Source organism: Oryctolagus cuniculus, chromosome 7 (genome assembly GCF_051225735.1).
Source record: "Oryctolagus cuniculus isolate XC-2025 breed Fujian yellow rabbit chromosome 7, ASM5122573v1, whole genome shotgun sequence".
NCBI classification, from domain to species: Eukaryota; Metazoa; Chordata; class Mammalia; order Lagomorpha; family Leporidae; genus Oryctolagus; species Oryctolagus cuniculus.
This window is the reverse complement of record NC_142873.1, coordinates 146,067,389-146,092,500: the sequence shown is the minus strand read 5'-3', so window position 1 is coordinate 146,092,500 and position 25,112 is coordinate 146,067,389. Positions and strand designations below refer to the sequence as shown.

Here is a 25,112-nt window from a genome sequence, read left to right as displayed (position 1 = left end):
AATTATTAATCAATGTCTGCACTAAGTAGATATGACTTCTGTGAGAACTTCCAGCTCTAAAATCCAGTGATTCTACCCATTAGTGGAAAATTACTTATGGGAGTTGCAAAGAAACTAAAATATAGAAGAAATAAATTCAAAAATGGGGGAAGAAAATTAATCCAAAACATATTTTTATCCTTTTTTAAAAAGATTTCTTATTGGCCAGCACCGCGGCTCACTAGGCTAATCCTCCACCTGTGGCGCTGGCACTCCGGGGTCTAGTCCCACTTGGGGTGCTGGATTCTGTCCTGGTTGCTCCTCTTCCAGGCCAGCTCTCTGCTGTGGCCTGGGAGTGCAGTGGAAGATGGCCCAAGTGCTTGGGCCCTGCACCCGCATGGGAGAACAGGAGAAGCACCTGTGCCAGCCGCAGTGGCCATTGCGGGGTGAACCAATGGAAAAGGAAGACCTTTCTCTCTGTCTCTCTTACTGTCCACTCTGCCTGTCAAAAAAAAAAATTTATTATTTACTTATTTGAAAAGCAGAGCATGAGAGAGACAGAGAGAGACAGAGAGACAGAGAGAATGAATCTTCTGTCTGCTGTTTTACTCCACCAAATGTCTGCAACAGCCAGGGCCAGGCCAGGCCAAAGCCAGGAGTCAGGAACCTCCATCCTGTCTCCACATGGGTGGCAGGGACCCAAGTACTTCGGCCATTATCTGCTGCCTTCCCAGGTGTATTAACAGGGAGCTGGATTGGAAGCAGCTGGGACTCAAACTGGCTCCCTAATATGAGATTGGTGTCCAAAGCAGTGGCTTAACCCACTGCCCCACATCAGTCCCCCAAAAAGTGTTTTTAAAAAGGAGAGAGGAAGGGCCGGTGCTGTGGCGTAGTGGGTGAAACTGCCGCCTGCAGTTCCGGCATCCCATGTGGGCACTGGTTCAAGTCCCAGCTGCTCCACTTCCCATCCAGGTCTCTGCTGTGGCCTGGGAAAGCAGTAGAAGATGGCCAAAGTCCTTGGGCCCCTGTGCCCACGTGGGAGACCCGGAGGAAGATTCTGGCTCCTGGCTTCAGATCGGCCCAGCTCTGGCCATTGCAGCCAGTTGGGGAGTAGACCAACAGATGGAAGACTTCTCTCTCTCTCTCTCTCTCTCTCTCTCTGCCTCTCCTCTCTCTGTGTAACTATGACTTTCAAAGAAATAAGTGAATTGATCTTTAAAAAGAGAGAGAGAGAGAGGAGGAAAAGTTTAATAAAAATAATACACAGTATTATAGGTGAGAAATAAAAATGTATCAGTCTATTTAAATGGGCCAAATTCTCCAAAGATAAAAGATGTCAGATCAAATAAAAAATGATCTATTTACAAAGATCCAAAATATAAGAACACAGATTGACAAATTTTGGGGAAGAATACTAGGCCAAAAAAAAGAAGATGAAATAGCTATATTAAAGCCAAAAGCATCACTAGAGATAGTCTCTAATGATAAAAGTTAAATTCAGCAGAGAGAGCACTAGCATTTCTAAACCAATGTCATCTAATAACACAGCCCCAAAATGCTACAGGGAAAAGGGACAAATCTGCCATGGTGGGATATTTTAACAGCTCTCTCTCAGTAATTGATAAATTAAGTTGATAAACAAAAATTCAATGAGGACTTGAAATATTTGAACTGTGCAATTAATCAACTCTATCATGTTCGTCATCTGTCTTCCCCATGTCAATACAGCTCTTCACTGTCTTAATGACTCCACAAGTCGCTTAACCTTTAACATCATCCTTGGCGCTTGGTGAGAGCAGCAGCAGCAGTAACTTACAGTGTGATCTGGACCCAGCCACTTAAGCTGTGAGCCTCCACTACCCCTTCTGAAAAAATAGCTGTAATAGTAGATACTTGTTTCCAAGTTGCTTTGCGAACCAAATGAATACCATGTGTGACTTCAGAAACCATAGGGAACATTATAAACGCAGGAATGATGGCTGTTGTTAGTTAATGAGTATTTCACAACACTGACTGTCAAGGTGAAGAATTGTGGGAGTGGTCACCAGGTGGAACGCAGTACCCCGGCCAGCTGGGAGTGCAGAGCTAGGGAGAGAGGCGGTGGAAGACTCCTGGGAGGGTGCCGCCTGCCCTCTGGTGGACGAACCTGGACTGCCCTGCTCAAATCCCATCAGACTTGCCTTTTGGTGACCTTGGGTAAACCTCTCCCCAACTTGGGTAAACCGAGTCTCTATATTCCCCCAATGCCACACACTTACTTTCTATAGATCTTGTAGGGTAGATTGAGATAATTCTGGAAGTAAAAGTCATTGTAGTCTGTGCCTCTCTGGTTAGGCACAGTCTAACTGGTGAACCGTTCACCACTGGTCCCAGGGGGCAGTACTAAGCAGGTCTTGGGCAAGGCTTCCTTCTCCATGACCACCCGCGGTGGCAAGGGCAGCCTCTTGCGATGGTTTGAACCTCGGGAGTCCAAAGAGGGAGCAGACCTCAAGTCCAGGTGCTTCCAGCACACAAATTCAAAATGATCAGGGGAGGGTCAGCATTGTGGCACAGTGGGTAAACCTGCTGGTTGAGATGCCGGCTCCCCATATGGGTGCCAGTTGGAGTCCTGGCTGTTCCACTTCTGATCCAGCTCCATGCTAATGTGCCTGGGAAAACAGCAGAGGATGGCCCAAGTGCTTGGGTCCCTACACCCACATGGGAGACCCAAAAGAAGGCCCTGGCTCCTGGCTTCTGCCTGGCCCAGCCCTGGCTATTGCAGCCATTTGGGAAGTGAACCAGAAGATAGAAGATCCCCCACCACTTCCTCCCTCTGTCCTTCCTTCCTTCCCTCTCTGTAACTCTGACTTTCAAATAAATAAAAATAAATTAAAAAAAAAAAAAAGATCGTGGCTCTGGAACTAGTGGGTGCTTGATACCCATTTGTAGAAGGAGTGTCGAAGGGAGCAGTGGGAAAGGACGCCTAATTTCTAAAAGAGCAGAAGGAGGGGCGCTGCAGGAGTGTGGGGTCTGCGAAGAGCTGCTGGAGAGAGGCCCAGCTGCTCCTGGGACTGAGCCGTCCTCAGTGACGCACTGCTGGCGTCACACCTGGGCTCCCTGACAGCATGCACCGAGACAGAAGGGGTCTGCAGTGCAGCCTGCAAAAGCCTGGCCGCCTGCCTGGCTCAGAGCCCAGGAGTGACTGCCGCGAGTCCGAAGGTCAAAGGTGATGAGACTCCTATCTTCATACGCCTCCTCCCTCAATCACCAGATACTGGCCACCTTGCCCTGGGAAGGGTGTGACCCAGGGTAGGGGGCTCTGGGCAGCTGAGATAGACCCTGGAGGTGACAACTGCAGGTCACTGCTGGCCACACTCACCCCAGGTGGCAGCCAGGTGCTTCCAGAAGGCCGCTGTCCACCACCATCCCATAGGTTATCCAGCAGCTCCCTCTGGATCTGTCAGCTCCTTCCTGTGGGGAGGAGGAGTGCTGATGGGAGCTGCCACAGCCTCCACCACTGCAGTGGGGCTGCAGCTGCAGTTGATTATATTACCAGCACCCCACCATCTACCCTAGATGCCCCTCTCCCTCAACCACCACTCTGCGGGCTCCATGACTCACATAGAGGCATGAGCCAGACCCTCCCCCCAAGAGCCCGTGTACCTGCTCCTCACACCCTCCTCAGGCCAGGGCAGCATTGCCAGCTCTCACAGCTGCAGCCAGGCAAGGGCCTGCCCAGAAGCCCCCAAGTAGATCACCTGGGATCCACACTCGTGTGGCTGTCCCCACTGGGTGACAGCAGCCTTCTCCCTATTTAGAATCAGGGTGAAACCTTCACTCCAAGACAGGGATCCATGACCCCTCCTTGTGCCTGCTGGTCCCTGGACACAGGAGCTCAGTGCACCCAGGAGAAACACGCAGCTCTTAGTGCATTGCAACTCTATTTAGTAAAAATGTGTCCCATCTGAGGACCATGACCTCAGAAGTTGCAGCCTGGGAAATACAAAGTCTCCCAGTGGGTCCTTGGAGTGACCACAAGTGGAGTCACTTGATTCCACTCTTTGGTCCCTACACTGCTGTCTTCTTCTTTAGGGGGATAAGGTGCCACAGAAAGGTCTGTGGCTCAGCCTATGCCTGCAGCGGGTTGCCCATCAGTGTTATGCCTTGTGCCAGAAGGCCAGACCTTTATTCCCAGCCTTGCTCAATCGTCAGATTTGGGCTACCTGGGGAGAGTGTGACCTTGGGTAAGGTGGCTCTCCACCCTGAAGCAGACCCTGAAGAAGGCAACAGCCACATGAGCAGCAGATAAATGTGCATAATGAGTAAAGGACCCGAGGGGTCCCTGCCCTCGGCCCGCTGTTTTCCTAAAACTTGCCCTCCCCTGGTGCCGAGATGACCAGAAGGGTTCTAAGAGTCACATCTAGCCAGAAGGGGGCTGGGTTTTCAGTGTCTTCCCAGGCCCTTGTAGCAGGTGTTCCTGGCACTCACTGGCCAGGGAAGGAACTGTCTGGCTTTGGAAGGCCTTCTGTGTCCCGGGTTCACCAGGGGACCTTAAAGAGTTCATGGAAAAATGGAATGTTTATCTGGTGTAAAAATTGTTTTTAAATCCTTTCATTCATGAGGTCCTCAAAATGTTCTTGGAGGGGCCAGCATTGTGGCATAGCGGGTAAAGCCACCACCTGCGGTGCCGGCATCCCATATGGGCACTGGCTTGAGTCCTGGCTGCTCCACTTCTGATGCAGCTCTCTGCAATGGCCTGGGAAAGCAGTGGAAGGTGGCCCAGTGCTTGAGCCCCTACACCTGTGTGGGAGACCTGGCAGAAGCTCCTGGCTCCTGGCTTCGGATCGGTATAGCTCCAGCCGATGTGGCCATTTGGGGAGTGAACGAGCAGATGGAAGACCTCTATTTCTCTCTCTCTCTCTCTCTTTGCCTCTGTCTCTCTATAACTCTGCCATTCAAATAAACAAATAAATATTTTTAAAAATGTTCACAGAAAATGCATATTTTGAAAAAACTATACATGGGTTTCAAAATATTTGTGCATCAAAATAATCTTTAAATTTTTTTCATTTCTTTATTTTCATTTTATTTGAAAAGCAGAAGACAGAGAGAGACAGAGAGAAATCGTCCATCCCTTGGTTTACCCCCCAAATGCCTGAAACAGCCAGCAGTGGGCCAGGCTGCAGCCAGGAGCTGGGAACTCCATCTGAGCCTCCTTTGTGGGTGGCAGGGACTCAAGTACTTGAGCCATCATCTGCTGTTTCCCACAGTGCACATCTAGAAATTTGGAAGTGGAAGTGGAGCTGGAACCTCAGACACTCTGATATGGAGATGCACGCATCCCAGGTGGTGTCTTAACCACTTAACAAAATATCTGCCCCAACTTATCTTTTACTTCTACTTGTCCACAAACTTTTAGAAGTCCCCTCATACATTCCCTGGTCCCCAAGACCCTTCATTTCTTTATATATATATAAATACACACACACACATATATATACACACACACATAAAGAATTATTTATGAGGCCAGTGCTGTTACGCTGCTGTCTGCGACACCAGCATCCTATATGGGCCCCGTGTGGGCACCGGTTTGATTCCCGGCTACACCACTTCCAATCTAGCTCCCTGCTAATGAGCCTCAGAAAAGCAGCAGAAGATGGCTAGGTTGAATTCATTTGAAAGGCAGATACAGAGAGAGAGTAAGATCTTCCATCCACTGGTTCACTCTCCCAAATGGCCACAAGGCCAAAGCTTGTCCAGACTGAAGCCAGGAGCCCCAACTCTATCCAGGTCTCCTGCATGGATTGCAAGGATCCAAGTACTTGAGGTGTCACCTGCCGTTTTCCAGGCACATTAACAGGGAGCTGGATCTGAAGTGGAGCAGCCGGGTCTCAAACCAGTGCCCATATGGGATGCTGGCCTCACAGATGGAGGCTTAACCTGCTATGCCACAATGCTGGCCCCAAATTAATTAAATGAATTAATGTAATTGGGAGGCACAGAGATAGAAACACAGAGACAGAGCGCTCCCATCTGCTGGTTTTATCCTAAATGCCTATAACAGCCAGAGCTGGGCTGGGACTAGGCCAGAAGCCAGGAACTGAATCCAGGTCACCCATATGGGTGGCAGGGACCCAATTACTTGAGCCATCACTGCTGCCTCCCAGGGTCTGCATGACTATGGAGTGAAGCTGGAGCCAGTAGCTGGAGTGAGATATCGAACTCGGGTACTCTGGAAAGGGACACAGATGTCTTAACTGCCAGGCTAAATTCCTGGAGGAGGCAAGGAAAAGGGAGACTTATCAGAAACTATTGCAATAACCCAGGCCAGAGATGATGGTGGCTTGGCCCAGGGTGGTGGGAGTGGGACAGACCGAAAGTGACCTACATCTGGATGGATTCTGAAGATAGAGCCAGTAGATACTGCTGACGGACTAGGTATGGGATGTGAGAGAAAAAGATGTGTCTAAGGGTGCCCCGAGGGTTTTGGCCTGAGCAACAGGAAGGATGCTGAGTTGGGGAAGGATCCCTGAGAGGAGGACGGCGATGGTGGTGGAGCAGACTTGGCCGGGGGGGCGGGGGAGCAGATCAGATCAATGGTTTAGTTTGCGACATGTGAATCTTAGGTTCCCAGATGATAATGTTAATCTACCCAGTGTCAAGTAATCCTTCCTTAAGGGGCCTGACCTCCCTCTCCCACTCCATCAGGGCTCAGGTCTATGAACTGGCTTAGAGCTAGAAATCAGCAGGGGGCCTGAGCTGCTCCATCCATTATGACAACGACTGAAGTTAGGCTTCTGGCCATAAGCCAGAGAGTGTTTCTGTGCAAACTCAACAATATTCAACAAGCTGCTCACCTGTTTCATTCTGGGAGCAATCGGATTAAAACCCCCTGCCAGTCACAGTGTGGGGGTTATCACGGCATCCTGTGCAGTGAAGCCCCCTCGACTCGAGCAGCTCAGCCTGCCTCGGCTCTGCCTCTCTGGGACCCCCTCATCCTCACGAGGTCAGGGTGCCCATCTGAGTGTGGCCTCTTCCAATATACCCAAGCTCCAAAAGACACCCACAGACAACATTTTCATTTTTTTTAAAAAATTATTTTATTTATTTGAAAGACAGAGTTACAGAGAGAGGGCTTCCATCCATTGGTTCACTCCCAGATGGCTGCAACAGCCAGAGCTGTGCTGATCCGAAGCCAGGAGCCAGGAGCTTCTTCCGGGTCTCCCACAAGGGTGCAGGGGCCCAAGGACTTGGGCCATCTTCTGCTTTCCCAGGCCACAGCAGAGTTGGATCAGAAAAGGAGCAGCGGAGACTAGAACTGGCGCCCATATGGGATGCCCGCTGCACCACAGTGCCGGCCCTAACACAGGCAACATTTTCAAGGATGCTGACACTGCTCTCACTAACACTTTCCACAGGGCCAAGGTGACACATGTGCTCAGTGGAATTAGAGGACATATGTGACATTCCTGTTTTTCTTAGACGTCAGGACTTTAGCCAGGGATATATTGCTATCTCAGCCTCACTGATATCAGTCCTGCTAAGCACTAGTTCCAGCCACGCAAACATGCCAACTGTTGAAGCTATTCTCAGCTGCAAGAAGCAACACATTAAGAATTTCTGGTGAGTGGGCGTCATGTTGCAGCAGGTTAAGACATTGCTTGGACACCTCCATCCCATATCAGAACACCTGAGATCAAGTCTCCTCTCTGTTTCTAATCTAACTTCCAGCTAATGCACACCCTGGGAAGCAGCAGGTGACGGCTCAAGTGTTTGGGCCCCTGCCACCTATATGGGAGACCCAGATGGAGCTCCAGGTCCCTGGCTCCAGCCCAGCCAAGCCCAGGCTGATGTGAAGTGAAACAGAGGGTAGAAGTGCTCTTGCTCTCTCTCTCTCTCAGTCTCTTTCTCTTTTGGTTGCCTTTCAAGTAGATGAAAATAAATAATAAGCGGGGCTGGTGCTGTAGCGCAGCAGGTTAATCTTCTGCCTGAAGCTCTGGCATCCCAAATGGGAGCCGGTTCTAGTCCTGGCTACTCCTCTTCCAATCCAGCTCTCTGCTATGGCCTGGGAGAGCAGTAGAAGATGGCCCAAGCACTTGGGCCCCTGCACCCTTGTGGGAGACCCGGAGGAAGCTCCTGGCTCCTGGCTTTGGATCGGAGCAGTTTCAGCCATTGCTGCTATTTTGGGAGTGAACCAATGGAAGGAAGTCTCTCTCTCTCTCTCTCTCTCTCTCTCTCTCTCTCTCTCCCCCATCTAACTCTACCTCTCAAGTAAATAAATAAAATCTTTTTTAAAAAATAAAATAAATAATAAGCAATATTTTAAAAAGAAAGAAAAATAATAAATTAAGATTCTCTAATAAAGGCACTCATACCAATAGATTCAGCCTGTGTTAATTTTTTTCCTCTTTGATTCCACCCCAAATCAACTAGAGGTTCTCCAAAGGTTGGAGTTTGGCATCTGACTTGTTAACAAGTTCCCCAAGTGGCTTTATTTATGGAACCAACTGGAATCCACCTAAGGAAAGGCATTTGGGGACAACATGTCTAATTAACTTCCCTCTTTTTAGTAGATCAGAGACCTGAGAGAGAAAGTTGACTTGTTCCGGAACAAGAGTCAGAACCAGAGGTTTCCTGACTCCTTAAGAGCACTATTGCTCACCCAGACAGCTTTGCCACGAACCGAGGGCTCTTTGATCAGCGCCCCAGAGAGAGCACTGGGCAGACGGGTCTTCATGGTGAGCCGGCTGAGCTGCCCGTGCTCAGTGTTACAGGAATAGCCAACTTTTGGAGAAACTCCCTAGTTTTGGAGAAACTGATGTGTTTCCTTCAGGTTTATTTTTGTTGCAAGCAGCTGATAAATCAGCCCAACAGGGTTAAGTCAAAAGAAAATCTAGGGCTAGTGGAGTGGTACAGTAGGCTAAGCCTCCTCCTGGGGCGCCAGCATTGCTATGGGCGTCATTTCAGGTTCTGGCTGCTCCTCTGCTGACCCAGCTCCCTGCTAATGTGCCTGGGAAAGCAGTAGAAGTTGGTCCAAGTGCTTGGGCCCCTGCACCAGCTTGGGAGACCTGGAAGAAGCTCCTGGCTCTTGGCTTCAGATCAGCCCAGCTCTGGCTGTTGCAGCCATTTGGGGAGTGAACCAGAGGATGGAAAACCTTTCTGTCTATAACTCTACCTATTAAATAAATAAATAAAATCTTTAAAAATTTTTTTAAAAAAAAAGAAGGAAAATGTATTTACTTACCTAACTGTAAAGCCCATGTATGATAGTCAGCTCTCTGGTATTCTAACAAAATACCTGAGGCAGGCTAATGTTAAAAAGAAAAGAGATTTATTTTGGCTCATGGTTCTGGAGTGCTCATCTGGTGATAGCTTCCTGTTAACAGAGTTGCAAGGCAGCATAGAACATCACACAAATAGGGAGCACACTAACGCCCTACCTGTGTGGTCTCCTCCAAGCCCTATAAAGCCACCAGGATTCTGTCATGGGGGCCCACCCTAATGAACTCATCTAATCTAATAACTTTCCAAAGCCCCCACCTCTAAACACCATGAACAAATTAAGTTTATACACATACACACAACCCACCTGGGGCCGGCGCTGTGGCAGAGTGAACTAAGCCTCCGCCTGCAGCGCCCATGTCCTGTATGGGCGGCAGTCCATATCCTGGCTGCTCCTCTTCCTATCTAGCTCTCTGCTATGGCCTAGAAAATTAGTAGAAGATGGCCCAAGTGCTTAGGCTCCTGCACCCATGTGGGAGACCCAGAAGAAGCTCCTGGCTTCAGATTGGCCCAGCTCCCGTTGCAGCCATTTGGGGAATGAACCTGTGCATGGAAGACCTCTTTCTCAATCTGTCTGTCTGTCTGTCTGTCTCTCTCTCTCTCTCTCTCTCTCTCTGTAACTCTACCTCTCAAATAAATAAATAAATCTTAAAAAAAAAAAAAAAGTTTCGGGGCTGGTGCTGTGGCGCAGGGGGTTAACACCCTGGTCTGAAACACTGGCATCCCATATGGGCGCCGGTTCTGGTCCCGGCTGCTCCTCTTCCGATCCAGCTCTCTGCTGTGGCCTGGGAAAGCAGTGGAGGATGGCCCAAGTGCTTGGGCCCCTGCACCCCCATGGGGGACCCGGAAGAAGCTCCTGGCTCCTGGCTTCGGATTGTCGCAGCTGGCCATTGCGGTCATCTGGGGAGTAAACCAGTGGATGGAAGACCTCTCTTTCTCTGCCTCTCCTCTCTGTGTAATTCTGACTTTTAAATAAACAAATCTTTAAAAAAAGAAAAGTTTCTTTTTTTTTTTTTTTTTTTTTTTTTTTTTTGACAGGCAGAGTGGATAGTGAGAGAGACAGAGAGAAAGGTCTTCCTTTTGCCGTTGGTTCACCCTCCAATGGCCGCCACGGCTGGCGTGCTGCGGCCAGCGCACCTCACTGATCCGAAGCCAGGAGCCAGGTGCTTCTCCTGGTCTCCCATGGGGTGCAGGGCCCAAGCACTTGGGCCATCCTCCACTGCACTCCTGGGCCACAGCAGAGAGCTGGCCTGGAAGAGGGGCAACCAGGACAGAATCCGGCGCCCCGACCGGGACTAGAACCCGGTGTGCCGGCGCCGCTAGGTGGAGGATTAGCCTAGTGAGCCGTAGCGCTGGCCTAAAAAAAGAAAAGTTTCTACCCACCACCCCTCTGGCTGATATCACTAGGGGTTAAGCTCCTGCATCAGTTTGGGGGTGTAGGTCTTATTCAAACCATAGCCTATGGATGGGTTTGCTTCAGATCTGATCCCAGACTGGAGGTTCGGGCCATCAAGATTCTCCTCACCCTCTCCAATTCTCATGCTGTTTCTCCTCTGTCTCCTCTGTCCTCAGACAGGCTCTACTCTCAGGGATGTATTGCCAGGTCCTTGCACAGCAAGGAAGAGAATCTTCATCTCAGCAGTCCCAGCAAGTATCTCATTGGCTCCTTTTGAGTTCCATGCCCATCTTTGCAGGAAATATTGCAGCCAGAGAAATGTGAGAAGGCTTTGGGACATAGGCCTAAGTCAAGTGTGCCACCCTGAGTCAAGTTACCCCACTCTGGGAGTACAGGGTTCAAGTGGGAGAAAGATGGCCAAGATCAGGGTAAGTGTTCCAGAAGAAAGAGGAGAAACTGCTGAATAGCAATCCTGCGGATGTTGGCAGCGCTGGGAAGGATGGAGAAGTCAAAGACGCCAGTGGAGAAGGTGACAGCTGTATTTCAGTAGCAATATCAAAGCGTTAGTTTCATGCTATAGTAATAGTAGGGATGGTGGTTATAATGCCCACCTGTTGGGGTATCTAACCAGCTTTCAACCTCCACCTTCTCTGGGAATGCCCTCCTTCGTAATAAAAGGGGAAGTCCCCATAGTTGGGTATCTTCAGTTCAACACAACAACTCTCTTACCATAGCTCAGTGCCACCCTGAAAACTGTCAAGGGGGCCCATGTCCCTTAAAAAGCCCCTCTGTCAAAAGCAATTTATGAAAGACCCCACAGGCATCTGTCACTCGAGATCCAGGGCAGGGTGCATGTGTGAGCTGCATCCCTCAACATCAGCTCTCAGAACCAGCACCGCTGGCGTTTCTCCCCCACCCGTGCCTCATGTCTCCATCTGAATGTCACAAAGGCCTGCAGGTGGCTGCTGGCAGTGGGTCAGACACTCCAGAGTGCAAGAGCGAGTTGTAGATCCTCGCGGACGGAAGCGCCCATTCTTTTGCTTCCTTTCGTCTTCCAGTCTGTAGCTGGGTATTTTCCATAGCAGTATAGAATGGGGATCATTCTGCAATAAACAAGGTATTTTCCTCCCTTGTACATCAGTAAACCAAAAACAGGCATAATATACAGAAAGCACGGTGGCACTATTCCTTTACTGCTAGATCTAGGTTTGCTTTAAAAGATGGTGAAAATTGTGATCTGAGATGGGATGTGTATGAGGACATTAAATATTAGGATCTGTGGTACGGACCCTTCATCATATATGCACCATTTCAATGTGTGAAGCCAACATACAAAATTCTAGTCATCCCTCAATTTCAGTATTACTTTAGGAGTTTTATTTTCAATTTTAGTTACTACTACCTCAGCAGAGCAAAGTTTCTCCAAATTAAATTTTTTAAAGATTTATTTGAAAATCAGAGTTACAGAGAGCAATCCAGACCTTCCATCTGCTGGTTCACTCCCCAGGTGGCACAAAGACACAGGATGGGCCAGACCAAAGCCAGGAGCTTCTTCAGGGTCTCCCATGTGGGTGCAGGGGGACCATCGCTGCTTTCGCAGGAGCATTAGCAGGGAGTTGGACTGGAAGTGGAACCACAAGGACTTGAACTGGCACCCATATGGGATCTCAGCACTACAGGCCGTGCCTTAACCTGCTGTGCCACAGTGCTGGCTCTTCTCAACTGCAAAATTTCATTGCCTAAATTCTCACAATGCCCTCCCCTGCCCTGGCTGATGCCAGGAGCCAGGGTCTCAATACAGATCTCTCAGGTCAGTGACAAAGGCCCAACCACTTGAGCCATCACCTGCTGCCTTCTTCTTCCTCTTCCTCTTCCTCTTCTTTTAAGATTTATTTACTTATTTATTTGAGAGGCAGAGTTACAGAAAAAGGGAGGGAGGGAGGGAGGGAGAGAAAGAGAGGTCTTTCAATCTGCTGGTTCATTCCCCAAATGGCCACAACAGCTGGAGCCGAGCCAACCAGAAGCCAGGAGACTCTTCCGTGTCTACCATGTGGATGCAGATGCCCAAGCACCTGGGCCATCTTCTACTGCTTTCCCAGGCCATAGCAGAGGGTCATACAGCGCCAGCCCCACCCTCTGCCTTCTAAGGTGCACATTAGCAGGAAGTTGGAACTGGGAGTCAGAGGCAGAACTCAACCCAGGCACTATGATATGGACAAGGGAATCTTAACCACTAGGCCAAATGCCTGCCCTCAAATTGTTCTGTTCTTACTCATAGAACATTGCTGGCCCTTTAACAAAACATCCATCCATGTTCAGTAATAATGAAATTCAGTTACCTTTGATAGTTTGCCAACTTTCTCTCTCAATGTTGTCATTATGAAGATATATTTGTCAAAGGAGGAGAGATTTCTTGCCAGCACACTCCATGAGGAACCCCTCTCTTTTCTATATGGCCCCCTGTGTTATTTAGTCCGGCTGGGATGGTACTGTGTCTTGTACCCAAACTAAAGGTACCCAGAATCATAGTGGCAGAAGGTGGAGCTGGTTGAGATGGAGGGGCTGAAGGTGAGATGGCCAAGGTGTGGTTGAGGAGAACTGGGTGGAGACAGACTGGGCTGCCCTCATTCTGGTCCTTGCTTCATTCAGCCCAGGGAACTCGAAGTTCCACAGAGCCAGGAGCTCAGCACGGCAGAAAAGCCAGCAGGTGCAGAGAAGAGGTCTGCTGCAGCCCTGCCTGAACAGGATGGAGGTAGGCGGTGCAGCCTCGTGGTAGCAAGTCTTGGCTCTGGGGTCCCAGCTCTACCATCCGTAAGCTGTGTGATCGTGGGTGAGTCACTTCACCTCTCTGTACTTCTGTTTCCCCCCACCTATACCATTGGGATGGTTATAATAGCCACTTCATTTAGGGTTTTGTAATAAGTGAGTAAGGGAACTGAGACTGTGGCATAGCAGATAAAGCTGCCTCCTGCATGCCGGCATCCCATATGGGCCCCGGTTCAAGTCCTGGCTGTTCCACTTCCGATCCAGCTCTCTGCTATGGCCTGGGAAAGCAGTAGAAGATGGCCCAAGTGCTTGGGCCCCTGCCATTGCAGCCATTTGGGGAGTGAACCAGCAGATGGAAGACCTCTCTTTGTCTCTGCCTGTCTGTAACTCTGCCTTTCAAACTTAAAAAAAAAAAAAAGTGAGGTTCAGTGCATAAAGCACTTAGCTCAGGGCCTAGCACCTGGGAAATATGCAGTTTGCGGTTCTGATCCTAGGTCATAAACCCTGAGAGAGAAGAAATCCTATCTTACATTTTTCACTATGATCATGTAGGTGCTCAGGATAAAAAATCACTAGTGAATGGCACATCCTCACCCCGTGACTCCCACAGTGAGTTCCGGCAGTGGGCACTGGCAGGGATCTGGGCAGTGGGCGCTGGGGGAGGGCCAGGTCGGAGCCAGGCTATTGTTGTGCCTGAGATTCTTTCCGAAAACGGAAAGACCTGATTAAAGGGGAGCCCTGCTGGCATCTCTGTGCAGGGTGTGTGTGTGTGTGTGTGTGTGTGTGTGGTGTGTGTTTGCTCGCCCCAGGCAGCCGGGCCAGGGGGCTTCCTCCCTCTTTCTTCTAAAACAGACCCCCAACCTATTGCCTGAGGCCCTTCCTTCTCTGCACCCCATCTCTCTGCACTCTCCTGAACCTCCCCCACCCCTGGGCAAGTCCTTCCCTAACCTCTTGGCCCAGACTCTGGCTGTCCTCCTGTCCTACCGCTCTCACGTCTCAAAAATCCCCTCCAGGCCCAGCTCAGATCCCTTGCTCTTTGAAGCTTCCCATCCCCCCTCTATCGCCACCCCTCCAAGTCATCTGCTGTGTTCATCTGTCTGTTAGAGTCTATTGTGATCACCACTCCTGGCTGCAGCCCCCAGGAGGCTGAGCTGAGCCAAGCCCTGGCTGACCCTCTGCCTGGCGCAGGTGTCCACATGATTTGTTGCTAACAGCTGAGAGCAAGACAGTGGGGCTGAGAACCAAGACACAGGCCAGGGGGATCAGCAAGGTGCCAGAGGAAGGGAAAAGCTGGAGGGGGGACCATCCAGGTTCCTGGAGCACATGGAGCACATGGAGAGGCCAGGTGCCCTCTGAGCCCCCACTTCTTGGCACCCTCACCCCACACAACAGCTGGGCTCCTCGTTCCTATTTTACATGGAAGGAAACTCAGAGAGGTTAAGTTCTTGCTGGAGGCCACACAGCAGTGGCTGGGATACCAGACTGGACTCAGGCAAGGCTGAGATGGGCAATGGCTGGGGAGGGAGGGGGCACATGCTGTCTCCTGTGTGACACTTTGAAGAGCCTCCCCACCCTGCTGCCTTACTCCCAGCGCTGATCAGGCCTCTCCTGGAAGGGGACTTTTCTGACTCAGGCACATTCCCAATCTGTCCTCACGATCCGGGAATGAGGTTGGAAATAGGAAGGAAACGGCCCTCAGACTTGGCCTCCCCCGGCCTGGCTCCGGAGCCGGAAAGAGTCACTTTAAGGATCTCCCAAGGGAACCATGACCAGAAAGAGAAATGATTCGGTTTGCAGTAGGCGTGGCTGAGATGAGGCTGGGCCAGTCCCTTAGCCCCTGCCCGAACCCAGAGTCTGCCCTCTCCCCAGGAACTACCCTGCCTGGAGGGTCCGGGGCCTGTGCTTGCCTCCCAGGACTCTGTCCACTGGCCTCCCGGACTGGGTACCGTCACCCCTCAGACAGGGACTCCTGCGAGCAAGACCCTGTAACCAGCACTGGCATCACCCCCAGATTGGAGTGTCCAGCGGGCAGAGCTGTGCCACTGCCCTCCATCTGGGGGCCCCCAAAGCCAGTGCTGTCGCACCACCAGCATCATCCCTGGACCCCATTCTGAGGTGCAGCTTCTGTCCCTACTGCCTACAACAGGGCTGTGAAGGGGGCCCCTGCCTGCCCCTCTGTCCTACCCGGATGTCCCTTTAAGACCAAAGGGATGGGGGTTGCATCAAATCAGACACAACAGCCCCATCCTCCCCCCTGACCGGCCAGGTTTCCTGCCATTGACAGCATCCCAGCTGAGCCCTGCCCAGCCGCCCTCCGCTTAACCCCTTCCTGACCAGACCACAGGGCTACTGACCTGCACCCCCAACCTGACTATAAACTTAGGAGACTGAAAGCAGCAGGTCACTGAATTGTTCTGGGGATGCAGTATGCTAATGACTGTGTGGCTTTACTTGGCACAGCATTTATTGATCTCTCAATAAAGTTCACTCTCATTGCTAGCTGGGTAAGCTGGGACCAGCCACGTCCCCTCCCCAGCCTCAGTCTCTTCCTCTGTAAATGGGAAAAATACTAGACTCTACTCTCCAGAGATGGTCTCAGGGACTCGCTGTGATGCTGCCCCTGTGCAGAGAGCACTGTGGAAAGTCCTGTCACAACATGGAATGGTCACAAAGACCGGAACCAAAACAGCACCAAACCTCCCTCAACGAGGGGGAGCCTGACCAGGACACGGGCTTTGGGGCCTCACACTCATCACTGCAGAGGGTACAGGGGGAGGAGCGGAGCTGAACTTGGGCTTTGGGGAAGGCCTCGCCCTCTCCCCACCTACCAAGTAGGCTGGTCACCCCTGCTGGGCCCGTCTGTCAAAGGAGATCTAAGAGCACAGGTGTGAACTTGCTCTGCAAACATAAAAGTGCTAGAAGGCAGGGGGAGGGACTGATGGGCAGCGGACAGTGGGCAGCTGGGGTGGTGGAGGGGAGCAAGGACCTTTGGCAGGGACACTGGTGTTTGAACCGCAGGCTGGAGCGACTCTGCTGGAGAGAGGCAGAGCAGGAACCCTCCTATGGGGTAGGGCTTCACCTTGGAGGTGAGAGGTGTCCTGGGCACCCAGGTTACGTGCAGAGGAGGAAAAGGGCCAAAAGACCCCAGAATCATCCCTCCTCACCTTCCACCTGGCCAGGGGCACCTCTGCAGGAACAGGCTCGCTCACACGTCTGCCGCACCACTGCCCCCTCTCTCAGGCTATGGATTCCCGGAGCAGAATCCTGGGGAGTCTGCTTGGCAGTGTCCCGTGCCCAGAGCAGCACAGGTCCCAACCTGTCACAGAAGCAAAAGGGGGAAAAAAGAAAAAAGGCAAGCGGACAAGAAAAAAGGAGATTGGCTCTGACCCACAGGAGCAGCAGCCCCAGCCCAGGCCGTGGAGGAAGCCTGGGGGTCGGGGGACTCCTTGGGGGTCCTGACTCTGCCCCCAGCTTCCAGCACAGATCAATTAACCAGGCAGCAGAGGAGCTGCAGGCGGAGAAGCGACCAGGAAGGAGTTAACAGAGGCCAGGCTCTGGGTCAGGAAGGCAAGGGTTAATCTGGGGGGGGTGGAGGCTCTCTCAGCTTTTCCTGTGGAGAGTGAGGTTTGGCTGCCACCAAAGTTACTTCTAGTCCCAGTTGTCCCTCTTGTCCGCAGTCTGGACCTGCCTGGGGACCCCTGCAATTCGGCCTCCCCACGCAGAGGTGAGTGCACCCTGAGCCTGGGGCAGGGCAGGGCCTGCCGCGGGAGGCTGGCTCCAAGCCAGGGAGCCTAAAAGTGAGCCCAGGTCCTGAACAGAAGCCTTCTTGGGCATACCAGGGACAGCTAACTCCAGCCCTGGGAGAAGGCAGGCAAGGCGACAGCCGCCAGGCCCCTGGGTTGGGATGTCTGTGGTCAGGCATCAAAGCCAGACCAGAAGGCAGGGGACAGGCAGGCCGTGCATGACAGACTATTTTGGTCCCTGTGTTTAGGGACTTTTTATAGCCTTGCTGCTCAGGGCAAGGGAGGGCAGAAGGGGACAGAGGGCACCCATGAGGTCAGACAAGCACAGCACCCTCCTGGGGCCTTAGGCTCTGACCCAGTGCCCAGGGCACCCCTGGGAGAAGGGAGGGGCACGGTCAGGCTCTCCTTGTGCCTGGCTTCCCTCACAGCTACCTCTGGGCAGACAGGAGTGCAAGTGGGGCCCCCAGCCCTGGCTAATCTGTGCCTTTGTTGTTCCAGATCTAAGGTCCCTAAGCCCCTCTCAGCTGAACAGGGGCTGGAGGACTGGGGGACAGGGTGGGGTGCGCTGAGCCGGGTGGGTGGTCCATTCTATCACTGCCAAGGGACCTGTCAGCCCCTGATTTACAGCCGCTCCTCAGCAGAGGCGAGGTGGAGGAGGAGGGCCAGAGGTCTCAGGATGAGAACGGGCAGGGACCCTGAGGGCAGATTTCTGGAAATACAGGGCACCCAGACGAGGAATTAGTGGGAGTAGCTTTTTAGGGAGGCAAGGGGCTCATCTCTAACGGAACAGAAGCAAAGTGCCAGAGGGAAGCTCCCATAGGCAAAGGAGAGAGCCCGCCTGAACCGGCTCTGGCCTGTAAGGCACAGACCTGGGTTCCAGGCCCAGCCCTGCCTGGCAAGCCCCTTCCTCCCTGGGTGGTTTTCTTGGAAATGGAAGCCTGGGGCTTAGCTGAGGTGGTATTTACAGAGCTGCTCTCTGGAACCCCCGTGGCAGGGGCACAGAGCCGCTGGCAGGAGCTGGCTGATGTGACCTGGGGACCACCCCCTTCCCTCTGCTTCCTGGCTGGCCCTGCTGCGCCTGGGCAGGGCAGTTGGCTGCAGTCAGAGAGGTTCCTACCCTGTGGTTATGTCCCTGACCCTGGTGCTTGGGGGAGGGAAGGGTGGACACCGCCTGTGGCTGGGAAGCCTCCTTGTCTTGGGCTCAAAGCTGCTGGATTGGGAAGAGGTATTTTTTCCGGTTAAGGCTGCTTTTGGGAATTGGGCCTGGACTGGCCCCGTTTCCTTTTCCAAGTGTGCTGCTGGCTGGTGCCTGCCTCCACGGCCTCGTGCTCAGACCGGGGCGCCCTCGTGAGGGTGGGCATACATTTTCTGGGTGGCCAGGGACCCCCCAACCCAACGGCTCTGAAGTATGGGGGAAGGGACTGACCTGAGCCTCTGCTCCCTGGCCAGGGCTCCAGGCTGACTTGGATGGGGGAGGGGTGGCCGGCTGGTTCCATCCCAGGGAATGCCTGCCGCAGAGGGGCAGGGACATCTCTCCTCTCCCTGACCGGTCCTCTTCCCCTGCAGGCCCCGGGACGTCCCAGCCGACTGCTCCTGGCTCCTGGGCCAGTCACGCACCTCCAGCGGCTTATGGGGCACTGGCCTGCCCCGCACTGCTAAGATGCTCCTGACCCCTCCCTCCGCCACCTCCAGGGCACGAACCCCCAGCGCTGTGGAGAGACTAGAGGCCGACAAAGCCAAGTATGTCAAGACGCACCAGGTGATAGCAAGGCGGCAGGAGCCAGCCCTGCGCGGAGGGCCCGGGCCGCTCACGCCGCACGCCTGCAACGAGCTGGGGCCTCCAGCCTCGCCCAGGACGCCCAGGCCCGCCCGCCGGGGCAGTGGCAGGCGGCAGCCGAGGCCCGACTCGCTCGTCTTCTACCGCCAGAAGCGGGACTGCAAGGCTTCGGTGAACAAAGAAAACGCCAAGGGCCAGGGGCTGGTGCGCCGCCTCTTCTTGGGCTCCCCCCGGGACGCTGCCCCCAGCAGCCCTGGCCCCGCAGAGCGACCTGCGGCTCCCGGGGGTTGGACCGCACCCCAAACTGCCCCAGAAGCGGCGGGGAAGCGGGCGCTGTGCCCCACGTGCTCGCTGCCCCTCTCGGAAAAGGAGCGCTTCTTCAACTACTGCGGCCTGGAACGCGCGCTCGTGGAGGTGCTGGGCGCCGAGCGCTTCTCCCCTCAGAGCTGGGGCGCCGATGCCGGCCCCCAGTCGGGAACCTCGCCGCCGCCCGGCTCTGGGGACGCCAGCGACTGGACATCCAGCGACGGGGGCGCCGACGGCCCGGACGGCGCGGGCGGCGGCGGGGGCGGCGGCGCTGGCTCGGAGGCGGCGGGCTCGGCGCGGGACGGGCGCCCTGCGGTGTCTGTGGTGGAACGCAACGCGCGCGTCATCCAGTGGCTGTACGGCTGCCAGCGCGCCCGCGGCTCGCCGCGCGAGTCCGAGGTGTGACGCGGCCGCGCCGGAGCCGGCCCCTGGGACTCAGGACTCCCTCTGGACCTCGGCGTCCGCAGCCGAGCAGGCGGCGGCGGAGCGCGCGGCCGCGTGGCCCCCGTGGAGGCCGGGTCTGCCGAGCGGTGACTGGGGTGGGAGATGAGCAAACCTACTGAATAAAGTGCCAACGCTGCTTAAATGAGTCGCGAGCTTGGATTAGGGGGCGGACGTTGAGGAGCGGGGGCGATCAGGTTGGGTGGGTTCCAGGCTGCCAATCCCGGGCAAGCACTTAGCTGCGTCCCTCGGTTATTAGAGGAGGGGAGGGGCCGCAGACATAAAAATATTTGGAAATAGCTGTAACGCGCGTGGCAAAGCACCTGAAGGTGCTCAATACTGACACTAAGCTGACACGACCCCCAGGCTGCTCCAAACTAGAGCCGGGAATAGCACGTAGAGGAATCCTGGGGAGCTGCGGGTTCCAGGAAACCACGGATCCGCGGACCCCTAAGCGGCCACCACCCAGGGGCTTCGCTGCCCCCTTGCGGTCACTCGGTCTAAAGGGCTGCGTCGTGAAGGAAGCAGATGAGAGAAGGGACCCACCCTCCAGCCAGGATTCTGCAGCCGCCCCTGCCTCTCCGCGCGCTCCCCCACCTCCAGGCCTCCGTTCCCTCCCGCTTTCTCGCCACCCGTCCTTCCTAGGTGGCTTGTATTCGCCTTCAGGGAGCCGTCGATCCCCGGTCTCCCGCTGCGCTCCCTGCACAGCCCTGTTTGTGCCTCCAGGTGTCCCCGCGTGGGGCCCACCGGTAGCCTGGGTTCTCTCGGCGTCTCCAACCTTTCCCAGCACAAGGACCGCGCCCACAGTGGGGCCGCAGGCGACGTGGGTGGAATTCGGTGAGCCTGGACAGGCGGTGAGGCTGTCCCTCGCGGGCTCCCCAGCTTCCTGGAGGGCTGTACCCTAATTCATCCACCCAGATACCCCGCGGTCTCTGCTTATTCTCGGGAATTCAGGAGGCGAGGACCTCTCCAGTTTGACCCTGCGTGAGCTCGCCCACCCCAAAGTAGCCTTTCTGGATGCCCGGACAAAAGCACGCGGTCACGCGGAGCGTTGGGCCAGGGGTTTTTATGGGCTCTGGGGGAGGAGCAGGGGCCCGGCAGGCCGGCTAGTCGCCCTTGGGCGCGGCCTTCACCCTCATCTCGGCCAGCTTGTGGGTGAGAAAGCCCCACTTGAAGCCGGCCGCGGGGTCGGCCTCTTGCGGCTCGGGGCGCTCGACGGCTTCCTCCGTCGCCTCGTCCCCGGGTTCGGGCTCCGGCTCCGGGGTGGGTTCGGCGCCGCGCAGCATGGACGCCGCGGCCGCCTGCTGCTGCTGCCACCTGCTGGCGAACGCGTCCCAGAATCCCGGCCCGCGCGGCTCCGCCGCCGCCTGCGAGGGGGCCCGCGCCGCCAGGGGGCTGCGCGAGAGGGGCGGCGTCAGGGGCTGGGCCACGGGTCTCCGCCGAGGAGGGGGCTCGGGGAGCCCGGGCGGGGTCAGGGGCTGGGGTGAGGAGCCGGGGTCCGGCTACTGGCCGCGTCCGGGACCAAGGGGGCGGGTCAGCGCCTGGAGGCACTGGAAAGGAGCCGGGAGGGCCAGGGTCAGGGGGTTAGCTCAGGGGCCCGGAACAAGGATTAGGGTCAGGATCCCCGGGGAGAGAGCGGGGTCAGAGGTTCGGGGAAGGACGCTGGCCGGGGAGGGAAGCCAGAGGCCACGGGCCTGGGAGGGGGCGGGGCCAGAGGACAGGGCCGGGAGCCGGGACTCTGCGAATGGGGTGGAGGCGGGTTCGAAGGTTTAGATCAGAGTTGGAGGACCGGGGGGGGGGGGGGGGGGCAGTGAGTGGGAGAGTCGGGAGATGCAGAGGGAGGGGCAGTCCAAGCTTGGAGGGGGAGCCTCGGGTCTGGAAAGGGAGTGGGGAGGGGAGGCGAGCGGGGACGGAGAAGGAGGACCCTGTGGCGGCAGAGAAGGCTGGGGCCGGTCAGGGGGGCCCTGGGGGAAAGGAAGAGGGTCCCCAGGGTAGCCGGTGTGTGACCGGGCCAGAGGGCCGGCCGGGCAGAGACGGGGAAGCCCGAGGCCCTGTGTCCAACCCTTGAGCCTTCAGGCGGCAAAGAGCTTCTAGAATGGTGGTTCCCAAGCCGGAGTGCCCCTGGGGCTCGGGGAGCCTGCCGGGTACACCCCAGCCTCTGGCTGCGCCAGACCCTCTGAAGCAAGATCTGGGAATGTGAGTGTGTCACCAGCCCGGACAACGTCTGGGAACCACAGCTCCCAGCTGCTCTCTTGCACATAGCTGATTCAAGGGGATGCCGCCCTGCACCCAGTCCCAACAACTGGCAAACCCCTGGGAGAAGCAGAGACACTAGGGACTGCCCCTCCCCAGACCGGAAGGAAAGGACATGGCAGAAGGGAGACCCCATGCCCCTTCCAGAACCACCCCCAACACCCCACACACATACTGGTCGGCACTGGGCTCCGGTGGCAGCAGCTTGTCCTCGTCTTCTTTGTTAAACAGAGATGACATGGTCAGCCAGCCTTTCACCCCCACCCCCTGGACCTGCAAGGGAGGGGCTGGGAGTCAGGAAGACCCCCTCCCCTCCAACCTCCCAGGGTGCCCTAGTGCCCCTACCAGGCTCCCCCGGGTTGGGGCTGAAGAAGGGAGAACTCACCCGGCGAGCCAGCTGTGACATGGCGTTGAAGGCCTCCTCACTCGGTTCTGCCTGCTCAGACTCCACTATTGCTGGGTTCTGCCTCTGGGACACAGGACCCCCTCAGGATGAGAAGGGTCCCAGAGGACTGGGACCTCCGTTCCCTTCCCTGGACACATGGACCAGGCACCCCGAACCCCACAGACCCGAACAGCCCATCGTCTTCACGCCTCTACCAGGGCACATGGGACCGTGTATAGGTGAACCCTCTCCACAAAGCTAGTGCTCACCTGCACACACCTGTGCAGTGACACCCTGCAGGTACCCCGGGCACTCATGCCTGCCCGGCCACACGGCCACACGCAGCCCAAGCACGTGATGCAGACACACACCTGCATGGGGGCATGCCCCCACGTGGCGCCTGCTCTTCACCCGGACACAGGTGTGTATGCTGTGAGGCACCTGTGCCAGGACACATGTGTAGTTACACAGCTGCAGACACCTTACAGACATACGGGGGGTGTGCAGGCATAGACACTTGCCCAAAAGGTACACACCTGAAAATACCGGAGCCAGTTCACCTGCACACTCAGGTACACTGTCACCGGGGAGTCCACGCAAACATTTCTATACGAGCCCGACCTGGGACACCAGCCCTTCTAGACATACACTGATTCCCAACACCGCCAACACACCCTGACCCCACCCCCCCACACACATACGTACAGGACTAGTTCCTGCCCCTGCCACAGTGTCTGTACGGCTCCCACTCACCACAGCCTCCAGACATAAGCCCATTCTCAGGTTTTGACTCCTTTTTTATTTTTTTGGAGTCAGAGCAAAGCATGACCGAATGATGGCTTTGCCCTGATGCTGCTAGTGACCTTCAGAACACAAGTGTCTCGACCTCCAGTCACAGGGGACTCACTGCCTGTCTGGCAAGCTCAGCCCTGCCAGATAGAATGCTGTGTCATGCTGGGGCCAGCATTGTGGTGTGGTGGGTTAAGCTGCCGCCTGTGAAAACCATATGGACCCCAGTTTGTGTCCCAGCTATTCCACTTCCAATCCAGTTCCCTGTTAATGCGCTCGAGAAAGCAGTGGAAGATGGCCCACGTACTTGGGTCCCTGCCACCCACATGGGGGACCCAGGTGGAGGTACAGGTTCCTGGCTTCAGCCTGGCCCAGTCCTGGCTGTTGCAGCCATCTGGGGAGTGAACCAGCAGGTGGAAGATCATGATCTCTCTCTGTCTCTCCCTCTGTGACTCTGTCTTTCATATAAATAAATACATCTTTTTTTAAAAGATTTATTTTAATTTTTGAAAGTCAGAGCTACAGAGAGAGGCAGAGACAGAGAGAGAGGTCTTCCATCCACTGGTTCACTCCCCAGTTGGCTGCAACGGCCGGAGCTGCACCGATCTGAAGCCAGGAGCCAGGAGCTTCTTCCAGGTCTCCCATGCGGGTGCAGGAACCCAAGGACTTGGACTATTTTCCACTGCTTTCTCAGAGAGCTGAATCAGAAGAGAAGCAGCTGGGACTAGAACCAGCGCCCATATGGGATGCCAGCACTTCAGGCCAGGGCTTTAACCCACTGCACCACAGCACCAGCCCCATAAATAAATCTTAAAAAAAAAAAAAAAAAGTTGCTGTGTGGCTGTGTGGCTAGCTCCAACTTGTCCTAGAAAAATCTGTCCCACGTGGCAGCCCTGGGGTCTTTGGAGACAAAGACCGCTTCTCCATGGCCCCAGGTCTTCTCCAGTTTTCTGAGGTTCTTGGCTCTGTACCATTGCTGCTTATCAGCCCTCCTTGTGCCAGTGGCCTCTGCACAAATGTGCTTCTCTTCCCAGGCCCTCTCTCTCCCTTGGCTCCTGCTCTCTGTCTCCCGTGTCCCACCCACATTCGGCAAGGACAGCACCCACCTCTTCTGCCAGGTCCTCCTGGGATTCCCCACTGAGAGTCTGCAACACTTTGGACTTGTAGGTTTTCCAGAAGGCCTGGTTCATGGCTGCAGGCACAAGGGGCCTGGTGGCCAGGCACAGGAAGGCGGTGGCTCAGTGGGCACCAGTGGATCTGGCTCCAGAAACTCGGTGAGGCCAAGAGCCTGTCCCAGGGATCAGGTGGCTTCATTAAAGATGCACCAGCCTTCTCAGCTGGCACAGTGCCCAGCAGGTGAACCTGATCCAGAGGAGTTGAGCTGGAGACAGGACAGGGCAGCTTCTGCCGCCTCAGTCCCTGTCTTGACCCATATTGGCCAGGAATAATGAAGAGAGAGAGAGAGAGAGAGAGAGAGAGAATTGCTTCCTGGGCTTGGAGTACTTGAGGTTGCAATCTCTTGGAATGGTTCCAGGAAAATCCTCTTTATACACAAAGCCCTTGATCTAGGATCCACACCAGAGACCCCTGGGAGAGCAGCCGGCTGCACCCTCAGCCTCTGTGAGTCAGAGTGGGAAGGTCCCCAGCTCCTGGTCGGCATCCTGGGCTTACGTTTCACTGGTTTGTCTGGGCTGGAAACTGATTCCTCCCCCCCAGGGATGCACGTGCCTGTCTCCCTGTTTCCTGGCAACAGGTCCCAAAGAGCAGGAGCCCCTGAATTATTGCTGAAGTCCTGTGGCCCAGTCCAGAGGAAGTGGCTCTGGCTGGCCCGGGAGGCACCAGGCTCCCGTGAACAGGAAATGGCCATCTGGCCTCTCTCTCTGCTCTGAGCACACAACACCTGGCTGTATCCCCATCTCTCTCTCTCTCTTTTTTTTTTTTTTTGTTAGATTTATTTATTTATTTTGAAAGGCAGAGCAATAGACAGAGGGAGAGACACAGAGAGATCTTCCA

General features: G+C 54.9%; 2 protein-coding genes across 7 annotated transcripts in view; one reads left to right on the top strand and one right to left on the bottom strand.

Moving 5' to 3' along the window:
- FAM110D (family with sequence similarity 110 member D) overlaps window positions 1–19,817 on the top strand; it is a 38,471-nt gene extending 18,654 nt beyond the window's left edge. For 2 of the 6 annotated variants that reach the window (XM_089301328.1, XM_051856863.3), the window contains exon 2: window positions 18,715–19,817. In XM_089301328.1, coding sequence (XP_089157454.1) covers window positions 18,809–19,636 — 828 coding nt within the window. In that variant the 5' untranslated portion in view covers window positions 18,715–18,808 and the 3' untranslated portion in view covers window positions 19,637–19,817. Of the gene's footprint in view, window positions 1–13,288; window positions 13,470–17,018; window positions 17,130–18,384; window positions 18,502–18,714 lie in introns of those variants that run through there. The other 4 variants (XM_051856865.3, XM_070079043.2, XM_051856864.3 and 1 more) reach the window with 4 other exon arrangements.
- An 845-nt stretch (window positions 19,818–20,662) lies between these two features.
- C7H1orf232 (chromosome 7 C1orf232 homolog) lies at window positions 20,663–24,304 on the bottom strand. The gene is made up of 4 exons (XM_051856874.3): window positions 24,206–24,304; window positions 22,311–22,394; window positions 22,101–22,198; window positions 20,663–21,067 (listed from the first exon to the last, which is right to left on the bottom strand). The coding sequence occupies exons 1-4, from the start codon at window positions 24,287–24,289 to the stop codon at window positions 20,779–20,781; spliced, it is 555 nt and encodes a 184-aa protein (XP_051712834.3). The 5' UTR covers window positions 24,290–24,304; the 3' UTR covers window positions 20,663–20,778.
- Between the last annotated feature and the right edge of the window lie 808 nt (window positions 24,305–25,112).